The 12,543-nt window shown below is 40.0% G+C and overlaps 1 protein-coding gene across 1 annotated transcript in view; it reads right to left on the reverse strand.

The window, feature by feature from the left end:
* The window catches only part of GPI (glucose-6-phosphate isomerase), a 21,848-nt gene that overhangs the window by 3,537 nt on the left and 5,768 nt on the right, over window positions 1–12,543 (reverse strand). Inside the window, exons 4-14 of the mRNA XM_005428463.2 lie at window positions 10,557–10,676; window positions 8,626–8,709; window positions 8,394–8,540; window positions 6,585–6,656; window positions 5,548–5,592; window positions 4,751–4,804; window positions 3,792–3,852; window positions 2,278–2,321; window positions 1,906–2,058; window positions 1,463–1,592; window positions 1,027–1,103 (exon numbers count right to left, since the gene is read on the reverse strand). Of these exons, the coding sequence (XP_005428520.1) occupies window positions 1,027–1,103; window positions 1,463–1,592; window positions 1,906–2,058; window positions 2,278–2,321; window positions 3,792–3,852; window positions 4,751–4,804; window positions 5,548–5,592; window positions 6,585–6,656; window positions 8,394–8,540; window positions 8,626–8,709; window positions 10,557–10,676 (987 nt within the window). The remainder of the gene's footprint in view (window positions 1–1,026; window positions 1,104–1,462; window positions 1,593–1,905; window positions 2,059–2,277; window positions 2,322–3,791; window positions 3,853–4,750; window positions 4,805–5,547; window positions 5,593–6,584; window positions 6,657–8,393; window positions 8,541–8,625; window positions 8,710–10,556; window positions 10,677–12,543) is intronic.

The raw sequence follows: 12,543 nt of genomic DNA on the forward strand, positions 1-12,543 counted from the left end.
AGCAAGCTTCCCAAAGGCACCAGAGGAGCCTGGACTTCACACAGCCCTTTCACCCAGTATAATCCATGATTTTATCCCATTCTACACCACCTCATGGAAAGCCAGGTACAAGGTTTAGTCAAAGGTAGCCCAGCTAAGATGTATTTACCCATCTGTATGCAGGAAAATCCCCACAGCTTACCACACACCAATCCCTGCCAATGCAGTGCAAGGTTCTAACTCATTGCTCCCTATTTAATGTTAGCTTGCAAATTTATTTGTGGTTTTGTCCAGCCTGAAGACACAAGTTTTTTACAGTCAAATGAAACCTTCTTTCTTCTTCTTTTGTGAATTCATACTTAAAATTTTCACCTGTATTTGGTCTTACTTGACAAAAGATTACTATTACACAATGCAAAGAGCACTTGTAATCTGAAATCATGACAAGAGTGAAATTCAGTGACTAAAGATGATTTTTGTGAAGTATGCAGTAAATAGTTAACCAGAACATGTTTTCACCCTTGGAAGTTAAGAACAATCTTAGTTCATTGAAAATCCTTAGTCAGATGATAAACTAGAAACTGGACAGGTTATGAGCATCTGTGTAGAAGGCCATCACCCCAGCCATAACCATTACATTCACCAAATTTTGTTCTAGAAACTTAATTCTTGAAAGCTTCCTCAGAGATGGTGCCACACCAGGTCTGAGAATTTGCTTCTTCCTACTCTCCAAGAACGACATTCCTTAAAATTCTTCAAGGAATTTTAAACACTTAATTGTTCAACTCTTTCCAGCTTCACTAGGCCCACAGGAAACACCACTGAGCTGTCACTGCAATTGCTTCAAGAATAAACATAGCACTGCACTACATATTACATATAACTTGCAATTATAATCTAGGTATTTTTAAATCTGTTGTGAATGTTGACAGCGATTTTGTGTATAGTTTCAAAGGGACAGTTAGAAATATCACATACTACAATATCAAGTAAGCTTCAGTGCCTTGAGCCGCAAGAAATATGGCACCCTGACAAAGAACTCCTCACCTTGTGATGCAAGCCATTTCTGATGGGGTGCTGGGTCTGCACTGGGATCAGGAAGTCACAGGGAATCATGCGAGTTCCTGTAAAAACAGCCAGGTAAATAACTCTGCATCAGGTATGTCTTAGAAAACCTTCACTTCTCACCCCATTTCCAGAGTTGCTGGTAGACTCAGTCATTTTTACAAGCTTTATAGAAGAGCATTATTATTTGCAGCAGGGGGAAGTAACAATACAGCTCAGGAGTTTCAGCTTTGTTTGACCTCCTCATTGTAGTTAAAACCTGCATCTTGTAGCCTTCACATGCTGCTAATTAAAAACCCCATAGCAATGTGATGCTAGGTTAGGTAGGAGTCCAGCCTCTAAGCAAGTGCAAGCTCAGCAGGCTCCTGAAGCCATTCAGAGTTTAATTCCAGAACAAGGTATTTAACAGTTTGTTTACCTTGGTGAATGAGCTGGTAGAAAGCATGCTGCCCATTGGTGCCAGGCTCTCCCCACACAATAGGGCCAGTGCTGTAGTCCACACGAGAGCCTTTCTTGGTAATGTATTTGCCATTAGACTCCATATCACCCTAAAGAAGGGAAGGGCAGGATCACTTAGTATCAGTTTCCATATATTCTTCAACTGCAATAAACAGTGCTTGTTTATAGGAATTTTCTAAGCATGAGGGATACAGCTGACTAATTTATGGACGTCAAGGTAACAGACATATCAGGAAAAGGTCTTTAAGTGAGGAAATCAGCTGGTATCGATCTTGGCACCAGTCTCTTGAGGCAATTGAAGGCACGCTTTAAGTGACTGCAGTTTTATCTCCCACATGCACTGAGGATGCTGAACAGGGCAGAATGTGCTCTGCACTGGCTGGAGGCTGTGGCCAGCCCTACCTGCTGGAAGTAGGCAGCGAAGCGGTGCATGTACTGGTCATAGGGCAGCAGGGCGTGCGTCTCACAGCCGTAGCAGTTGATGTACCACACCCCCAGCATGGCCAGCAGAACAGGCACGTTCTTCTCCAGGGGGGCAGTGTGGAAGTGATTATCCTGCACCACACAAAGCAAAGTTACACTTCTGACAAAGCAACTGCCATCCCTCCCAATTCCTACATAGTTTATAGCGTTGTGTTGATCCAGTGACAGCTTCTCACAAACTGTCATTTTAACATCATTGATGAGGACGTGGGGAGCTGGACTTTAGAAATCAAGGTGCCTTCCATTTCCTTACTGACAGGAACAAATCTGAAATGGGCACCCCACACTCACCATCCAGTGGGCTCCTGCCAGCAGACTCTCAAAGTTGTCAAAACCTAACAATGGAAAGAAGACAGTTTTTATTTACTATTACAACTCAAACTTGATTTTTCCTATAGAGACAACTGTGAAACAGTTTTGATTCCTTGTATGCAGCAAGGCTCCCAACTACTAATCAAGTTTAAAGCTGCACTTAGACTTCTCCTGATACTGCATCCTGTAAGCCAGACATTCACTTATGCTTAAAGCCAGACTTCAGAGCAAGTCCAACTTCATCAAACATAATTCAAAAACCTTTGCCTAAAATCTCCATTCAGGCAGAATGAGCAACTAGAAGGAAAACAGAGGCCTTTAATACAGAGCCTACTAGCACGTTTGAACACTTAATCACAGCCAGTGGAAGACATCTGCCAAAAAACAGGGCAAGGCTAGCACAGCAGGGATTTCTGCACTGGTGTGAGGAGAAACAGCTCTAATAAGATATTCTCAAAGAAAAAGGCCACCCCTCCCTTCCCTGTTCTCACCAACAATTCACCTGAGCTTTCTTTGCTTTGTAGTTAGAGTACTTAAACCTCCACTCACTTTCCCAAATGAATAGTTTCACTAAGGCTAGTCTTTCTTGAAAAAACACAAATCCTGATTCATACACAGCAACTGGGAACTGAAGTGTTTGGACTCAAAGCAGCAGCTCTACCTATGGTCAGAGGCCAGCTGTGGGAGTTGAGGGGTCTAAGAGGAAGAAGTGGAGATAGGCTGGCATGTCAGCAGTCAGCACCAAATCTGTCTGACAGCAGCAGTGAACAGTTTATTGCAGATGAAACAGTAAGTGCCTGACTTGTTTATTTTGCCCTTATAATAGGTTTTTCTACACATGAAAACTCCTATTCATATAATTCCAAAAAACACCAAACCAAATGTTATTCTCCTAATCCCAGTCTAAGGGAATTCCAGCTTTTGCCTAGAAAAATAAATGACATTATAGTTTCAGACTTTAAACATCTGAAAGCAGTGATGAGGGAACAAATGTAATCATCAGGCCCTATAATCTAGGCAAAGTACTGGAAACAAAAGGACTTAATAGCAGAAGGACATCGTTAACAACACTAAACAGAGCTCATATGCAGAATCAGAGACAGGACTTTGGTGTTAGTGCGTGTATACTCACAGATACTAAATACCCTGCTTCAAGTTTAGCAGTGTCAGATGCAAGGTCTGGTTTTCAACACTGCCCACAGGTTTACATAAATCAGGCACTTTTGGCTATGTGACTAAAGCAATGCAATTTGACTATTTGTCCCCAAGTATGGGGTAGTCTCCAAAACTGTATCTGCAGTACTAAAATACCTACATTTCCATTACATTCCAGATTGGTTTTTAGTACCCACATCCAACCACTCAGAGTAGGCAGGTAAATAGTATTTGCCCCAAATCTGATTCACAATCCACTGTTGCTAATGCACTCCATAGTTACATTCCTGAAGCAAACAGAGCAATTCTTGGCATGGTGACATCCCAGGAACACCTACCAATATGCAGGGCAATGGAGAGACCAATGGCAGACCACAGGGAGTAGCGACCACCAACCCACTGCAAACAAGAGATGGCTGAGATGGAGAAGTGCAAAGCTTTTACATTCAAACTATTAGAAAACAGCAGTGTGTGTTTACTGTTCCTAGCAAAATCAATACTCCTTCTGGTGATAGTTCACTACATATATTTGGCATAGTCAAGGGAACCTGCACTTTACAGTGCACCCTAATGAATGCCTTTTTTGAGAGTCTGAAGTTATCCTACTTGTCCAGTATTTATAACATCTCTTAAGTAAATAGCTTGATTCCAGTTAACTTCCAAATCCTTAATTTGTAGCTTGTATAACTGCTTTCATAATATCACTCCTCTACAGGGAAAGCCTGCTTCAGCAAAATTCTGACACTTGGGAAGGGAAACATTCCAAACAACTTCTGAACAGCAGCTTATTTGTCAGGCAATTAGTCAATGAGCCATACCAAGCTGTTTCTAATTAAGTAGAAGGACCAAGACTAAGGGCAGTATACTTAAAATATGCATCTGCTACAAAATCTCTGATCAGGCTCCCATTTCTGATGTCTGACCTTTACCAGGCCTAGGTTATATACCATAGACACCAACAGGCAAATGTCACAGCTTATAATAACTACTTGCATAGAGCAATAAGTCAAGACTATCTCCTGTTACTCAACAGCTGATTAGACAGCCAAGAACATGGAGGACTCCTCTTCAGACCTTTGACTGGAAGATTTTTAACAGACTGGGCAAGAGTTCTCAATTTGCCTTTACTTAGGGCTTTTCAGGTATTTCAGTGCACTGAATATAACTCCCACAATTTAGGAGTTGCTGGTTTAGAAACTGCTTTTGCAGTTTCAAGACATCCAGCTGGAATCATCTTACTTGCTTCAGAAAAAGCTAACAGTTAACATCTGCCACATAATATCAGACATTTACTTACATCCCAAAACTCAAACATGTTCTCTGGATCAATTCCAAAGTCTTTAACTTTAGGCTAAAATAAACATGAAAAAAACACCATCAGTAAAACCAACAGTCATAAAAAACTTTACACCAAGCAAGCAAATATAAGTTTTATATCTATTAAATAAACAATCCTACAACTATATTTTAAAAAATGCATTGCATCCATCACAAAAATTACATTTTCATTTCCAGAAATAACTATCACTACTCACAATCAAAAATCAATGACATACATTCATTTCCTGATGAATCTAAGTGGCCATATAGTTAAAGCTGGACGGATACTCAGTTTACATTTACCAGAACCATAATGTCAGTCCTTGACACCCTGTCAATGAGTCTCTCTACTTCAGACTTTTGCATGAAGCACCACATCAGTGTGCTCATCATAAGCATTTTTCAAATTGCCTGCACTATTTCAGCTCTTACCTGGAGTTCAGAATAACATTTGCTCATGTAACTGCGGTCACACACACACAACTTAGGCAATTAGAGGTAACACATTAATAACAATTCCAGGCACAAGAGCTCTTGATTTCAAATTTAAAGCTCTAGCAGAAGAGCACACATCTATAATCTAAGTCCAGCCTTAGTACAGCTCAATACTCCAGAAGTGTTTCAGTTACTTTGAGCAGAAAATAGGCTTCCATTCAGGAGGAATGCTAAAATTTGGTATTCAAGCATCTTAAAGGATAGGCTTCCTTGCTAGATTTTAAGGTAAGGCTGCCTTAAAGGTACATAGGAAAAATTAACTAGATTGACTATACTTACAGCATTGGTAGACAAGGCAACAAAATGCTTGGCCACAGCTGAAGGCTTAATAAAAATAAACACATAGTTAGAGCTACAATGTTAACTACTTTAATTTCTGGTTATAAAGCTGATCTGCTACCATTTAAACAAAATATCATTGACAATCATCAGTTGTTATTAATTTGAAATCATCTTATTCACATTCAGTGTGGGATTTGGGAGCATACCCAAAGAGAACCCTCTGGGATATTCCCACCAAGCCCTCCAGAGAGGGGCACAGCCTCTCCTTCAGTGAGTTCCCAGCCTGGACACCACCACCACAGCTCTGGAGCAGATGGAGCTCAATGGACACCCACCACCCTTCCAGCCAGGGGCAAAAAACCAAGAGAACTGGAATTACTGATAAATGTCAAGCTCCAGAGTCAGACTTCAGTCTTTCAGAAGGTGTTCTGATAAGGATGACTTGTTTGAACAGCAGTGTAAGGAGGAATTTCAAAGCCCAGCTTTCAAACTAAGTACAGCTACCCTGACTGGAACAGGTCACTGACCATATTAATTACCTGAACCAGCACTATCTGCTTTTTTCCTTTAAGAGTTCAAAACAGGAGAGAATGAGCCAAACACAAGGTTTCTATTCATAGCACAGCCATCTGCCATAGAAATGTCAGTGTATTGTTCCAACCATAGCTTCATTTCTAGTTTTTAAAGATTTGGCAATAATTTAAAGGTAGTGCCACACACACTATTCTTGTCTTTTCATTACTACCAAATTACTGGTTAGCTCTAAGGCAAACACTACACTCTATTACTTAACAGGCAAGATTTGGAGGAACAATGCATGAGAAACATTTATAATGAAAAACTAGTGGGTTATCACTTTGATTGGACAAAATAGCCTGTCATTACCAAAGCCCCGAAATTATCTAAGTACATCATTTGCTAAGCTTGTTTGGGCTGTTACTGGCTCTGCTCCAAAGCACACAGAATGACCAGGAAGAAATTGCATAACAAAAACTGCTGCATTCTGTCACTTAGGCTACACATCTCAGACTTACATCATTAGCAGCACGCAGGAACCACTCTTTGGCTGTTTCTGCATTGGTGATGGTTTCCTGTGTGGTAAAGGTCTGCACAGTGGAAAACAAGCAAATAAGTAAAACAGTGTTCTTAACATGGAAACAACTTCAGGTTACTAAAGCATCACATGTTCAGATAACTAGAGCAGAGTGATTCTAGATGTTCATAACACAGCTGCTGCCAGATTACAGAAAAAAGCAAGCTTATGAATCCAGTAAACACTAATATTGCTAGATTTACCCATCTAGTTTTAAGCTAGTATGTATCTGAAATTGGAATAATTATTCCTCATCTCCTGCCTTCCCATTCCCCAAACTGTTTTGCAGAACCTTGAGACTAAAGTCCTCTACTTTAATTTTTTAGTAAAAGACTAAAGTTTTACTGTTCAACTAAAAACAAACTAACTGAACATCTAAAACAGGATAACCCAGCTGGACTGTCCTATTGTTCTTCCATTCCTACTTTTTCATGGAAGAGCACTCATTTCTGCCAAGACTCTTGTCATAATTATTCTTTTGCTGATTAGAGGAAAACATTTTCCTGCTTTATGAAGTGTGCACAGAAGTTCAGTCATGCAGTTTTGCAAGTATCTACAACCATTCTGATTTACTCAGCCATCAAAATTTAGCTTTAAGGGTGAACACTAGATTCATCCTACTCTCATCCATCTCCAGAAATATTTCATTATGAAACATAAGCCTGTTATGGAAAGAAAAAAAATGCCATTCATCCTCTTCCAAACATACCCAATTAGCTAACTACAGTCTGGCAAACAAATTCAAGTGTTACTCTTTCAATCTGGCAGTTTTCTAAGCCTTTGAACCGTGATCCCTGGACTCAATTATTGCAAGTGACCATCAGTATTACTTTGTGCAGTTTCCTTATTGCTCCATAAGCTGTTGCTGAGCTGCAGCAGTGCCAAGATAAGCTAATGAGCACCGTGGAGAGCACAGCCAGCACTGCACACACATTCACTTGCTGCAGATTGCCTGCAACAGCAGAAAGGTTCTACTGTGCTTGACAAACGAAGGCAGCCCAAGTTATGTAACCATGGAGTTTGTCTCCACCTCTTCCTCTGCTCAGACAAGCACTCCTCAGAGGGAGAGGGCTGCTGGCAATTATTGCTTACAGAGTAAGTTCTTAGCAAGGCAAGACTTAAAGGCAGCTATTCAGTCTGCAGTCAGAAATAGTCTGCTGCTACTTCATAAGATGACACCTATCTTTACCTCTAAGTAAAGCAGCTTAGTATTTATAGTGCTCAAGGAACTCAGCATTTAAGTTATTTAGGTGAAGGTATTGTGACTACCGTATAAAATGGAGATTCTTAAAGTACATGCAATTCATTAATGCAAAAACAGAACATTTAACAAGTACAGTGTACTTAAAATAAAGGATCAAAAGTCCTTTAGGAATTAAATAATATCCAGAATTTCAAAGAAATAACTACATTGGATCCTACAGTCCACCTACAGAGAAGTGCAGGAAAATAAACTTCTGTGACTAAAGCTAAAACTTGCATTGACTGAGAAATAAACCCCAGACAACATGAAATTGTTCCTGTATCTTATTTAGGTTAAGTAATTCTCAGCATTTGACTTACAGATCCCCAAGTACTTCAGCAGCCAACACAACCTTGTACTGCAAGTTCAGAAAGAATCACAACAGGCCTGTTTAGAAATAACCCACACTGAAAGTCCCTGATCTAGATATTCCTGTGGACAGCCCTCTCTTCTGACTGAACTCTTGATCAGCAGAGCAGGCCAAGGCAGTGCTTGTCTCAGACATACCTTTGATGCAATGATGAAGAGAGTGGTGTCTGGTTTGAGTTCAGCCAGGGTTTTGGCTATATGAGTACCATCAATGTTGGATACAAACCAGACACGAGGGCCTCCCTTGGAATACGGTTTCAGGGCTTCAGTTACCATCAGAGGGCCCTGCATAAAAGCCACAATTAGATTTTATCCCCACTGGAAGAATGCACACAAAGATGGGCAGGGTGTATAGAAGTCAGGGGCTTACCAAGTCAGAGCCACCAATCCCAATATTGACCACATCAGTGATTGCCTTGCCAGTGTAGCCTTTCCATTCACCACTGCGCACCCTCTGTGGCAAAAAAAACCAACAAAACAAAAGACACAATGACCATTTTAGTCTTACACTAAAGCTACTGATGCTAACCCAGGACCAGGAAACAGGCTTTGTTTTCAGGTATTGTTGTAGAAAGTTGCCAAAGACAGCTTTCAAGCCTCTAGACATTAAGGCCTACAGCCAGAGCCACTTTCTTAGCTAGACATTGTGTTATGTCTAAGATAGAAGCAAGAACACACTACAACCACTTAATGAAGTTAAAACTCTCTCCCTACTATGTGAACTGCTGTAGCACTTACAGTGTTTGCTAAGGCAAGAGACATCTATCCAAAAATTATAAAATCTTGGGCATTAAACTATGTGCAACAAATAGTTGATATAGTTAATACAGAATAGTTGAACCTGAAGCTGTTCTTTAAGTGTCTTTAATTAGAAAGAGCATCACTAACTAAACTGGAAGACAGTATGAATAAAGCCACAGAGATAAGAGATTTACTGGCAAACCATTCTAAAAGCTTTTCTCTTGCAAGTATGCTTTGCATTAGGATTTATTTCTGGGCTGCACCTTAACAGCACATGGTCTAAGTTCCTGCTCTATTCCTGTTCTTTAAGCATCACTGCAACAAAACAAAATTCCAATCATTAACTGAAACTCTACATTGAATTTTGTCCATCATCTACCACCTATGCATTCAATCTGTTCCAATCACAAAAACAATCTTTCTGGTGTCATGAATACTCCCCAATTCTAAAGCAATTTTTCTACATAGCACTTAGTTACTTGCTCTCCTTTGCTACAAATGTTTAAATTCTGCATTTTTCCAAACAGAAAATTCATTTTTAGTAACAGTTTTCCTGTACCCCATAGATGATATTGCCAGTCTTAAAATCTCATCTGCTAAGTGAACTGAAACCAGCATCTCTGTTAATATTTTTAAAGAAACTGCTTGACATGATTTTTATTTTGCAGAGAAGATACATCCACATGAAAGTGATATTCACAGATTCTGATAATTGAAACCATAGAGGAAACAAGAGGATAGCACCAGTGAAAACTCTTGTTTTGTACTACCAAAACCTAAATCAGCTAGAAATTCTACAGTGCCAGACACCACAGAATTTCCATGGCCATTCAAGTCTCACAGCATATGAAGAAAGTACCAAATCCACACCAACTGGTGTCAGTTATTGTGGTTTTGGCATTTATCATTAAGAACAGAACAGAATGCAAGCTCATTCTGCATAGGTTAGAAGTATGAGTTTGCAGTGAAACAGGGCTCTGGGCTCTACCAGCTGGCTAAGACTCACAACAGCAACCAAGCAGGTCCAGGTCCTCACAGCCTCGTTTAAAAGGATTAAAACTACCCAAGTGGATACTCTGCAAACAGAATAGAATTAAAGTAATTTGACCTAAAACCAGAAGATCCTTAAGAAACTATTTAAGTAGAGCATAATCAAATTGCAATTGAGCTGGGAACTCGCCCCTCCCTCCTGATTTTACACAAATGTTAAGAGGCCGTTTCTACCTGGTGCAGCCAATTAGTTGAAAAATTAGCAAGAAATAAAGTAATATTTGAATGGCACTTAATGATTTACAAGACTTCCAAAGCACACACAAGATTACTGCTGAAGGAACAAAATCTAGGGAGCCCATTACAGAAAAACCCAACTGGAAACAGGGAGAGAGAAGTCAATCAATAAAACCAGCTCCAACTCCATGCTTGAGCCAGAACTATTGTAAACCTCAAAGAAGGACACAAATCATGTGAACCAGCCTACAATCCACACTTCACAATCCACATGTAAGAACCTGGCTGGGTATAAAACAAATACATAAAAAATAAGCTGTGGTGGTACTATACCTGACAAAAGTGTTTCATTTTGTCCAACACTTTGTTGACTTCTGGAACAACATCCTTCCCATCCACAAGGATTGGCACATTGGAGCGATTTCTCAGGGCAATGTGAAGCACAGCTCGGTTCTGAAACCAGGGGAAAAAATTGAGATGAGGCTCTTTCCAAGTCACACCCCAGGGCCTCAGATGCCTCATCCAGAAGGCAGTGTAGTCATCAAGATTTAAAAATCCTTTAGATTAACTGGGATTAGTAGAGCAGTATTTTCAGTGTGTGTGCATACACACATCAGTGGCGACCTCAATCACCCTCTCACTTCACCAACTCAGTGCAGGGGGCTTACAACAGCATAGTATGCAAAGTAAGAGTTCACTTGGGAGAGAAGGCTCAAAACCCCTTTAAAAGTTCAGAAGTTCAGAATCCAGCAATATTCATGACCCAGTGATCTTTATTTTGGCATGCTTTAGGTATTCAAGAATGAAATTGTTTCTTATTGACGACAACACTAAAAAATCAATTACAACAAGCAGCTGAAGTTATTTTCTCAGGCATCTTCTCAATTATCCTGAGTACTCCATTTAATATAGGAAGAGAAATAATTTAAACATTTGACAACAAAGGATACAATAGCCACATCCCTCTGTCCACTGCCCACAATTAAATGCTGCCTGAACACTTGCACACCAAATAAATATATGTAGTAGTTGTGCTATACTAAAAAATCTCTTAGCATGCAGGATTTATGTTACTTCTCCACAGCTGCACATAAGTCAAAGCACCAAAATCTGCCCTGTGGTTTTAAGAGCTTAACAGTTTTAATCCAGAATGAAGGAATTAGTCAATACTAATGAACAAATTAAAAAATTAGTCTGCTCTACCTCATTGTTCCACAGTGAGAGGCACTGTGAGACAAAGACAACACAGACAATATGAACTGCCAAGTTATGATTTAAATACCAAATGCTAATTCAAAAATCACTGAGTTTGTGGTTACTGACTTGGAATACAAGAACCCTCTTTCACTTGCTAATTAAAGTATACCCACTCAAATTTGGGGTGAACAGAGAAATTTTTTTGCAGCACTCAGCCATGGAATGGTATTTGGTAAGTACTGCTCACTATCAAGCTTGAAGGATGCTTTGTCTGATCAAGAGGAGGAATACTTGACTTGATCTCTATGGTTAAGCAGAAGTATTCTCTAAACACCATGCAGGCTATAAAGTCTGTCCCCAGGATGAGTGGTCAGATGAGTTACCTGGTAATGCTCTTTGCACCATATCAAGCTCCAAGTTTTAACTCGTCTGGGACAAACACCTGGCAGTGACACACATGGGTGCACTATAAAGAACTTCCACATAAGCACACACCATGCAGCCAATGCTTGCAGCACCAAACACAGACAAGTCTAAAATACTTCAGACAAAAATCCAAAGAATGTTCTCCAGCAGATCAAGAGCAGGGGACAAGTCAGTTCTTGCCATCAAGAAGCTCCCTCATGTCTTACTGCTTTAGGTTTATTCATGCTGCTTGACAGCATCCTGCTTAACACCTGACAGTTTCGCATGGTCCACATGCTCCTATTCCAGAGCCAAACCAACCTGATTTGACATTCTATACAAACAAAAATTAGGCAAACCCCATCTAAGTCAACTTCTGAATTGGAAGGAAGTAACCGAGGAACAGCCTGATAAGAAAAGAGGTGTTTCTAGACTAACAGTGGTATCATATATATGATATATATTACTTATAGTGGTATCAAGACAGCAGGAAAAGAGGGAAGTAGCAGCAGAAACACATCAGAGTTTGATATTGTGTTTAGGTGCTTTCTGTGGAAATTGCACCCTTCTGACACTTCAACTGCTACACCTGCTCTCAATACACAATGAAGAACACCTCCATAATACAGTCAGAGATAGGTTAACCCTGTAATAATTTGTGTTCCATGAGGCTCGTGAAAGGCAGTATGAGACAAAACAACCCTCCAGACAGATTTAA

This window comes from Geospiza fortis, unplaced genomic scaffold, assembly GCF_000277835.1.
Source record: "Geospiza fortis unplaced genomic scaffold, GeoFor_1.0 scaffold383, whole genome shotgun sequence".
NCBI lineage: Eukaryota > Metazoa > Chordata > Aves > Passeriformes > Thraupidae > Geospiza > Geospiza fortis.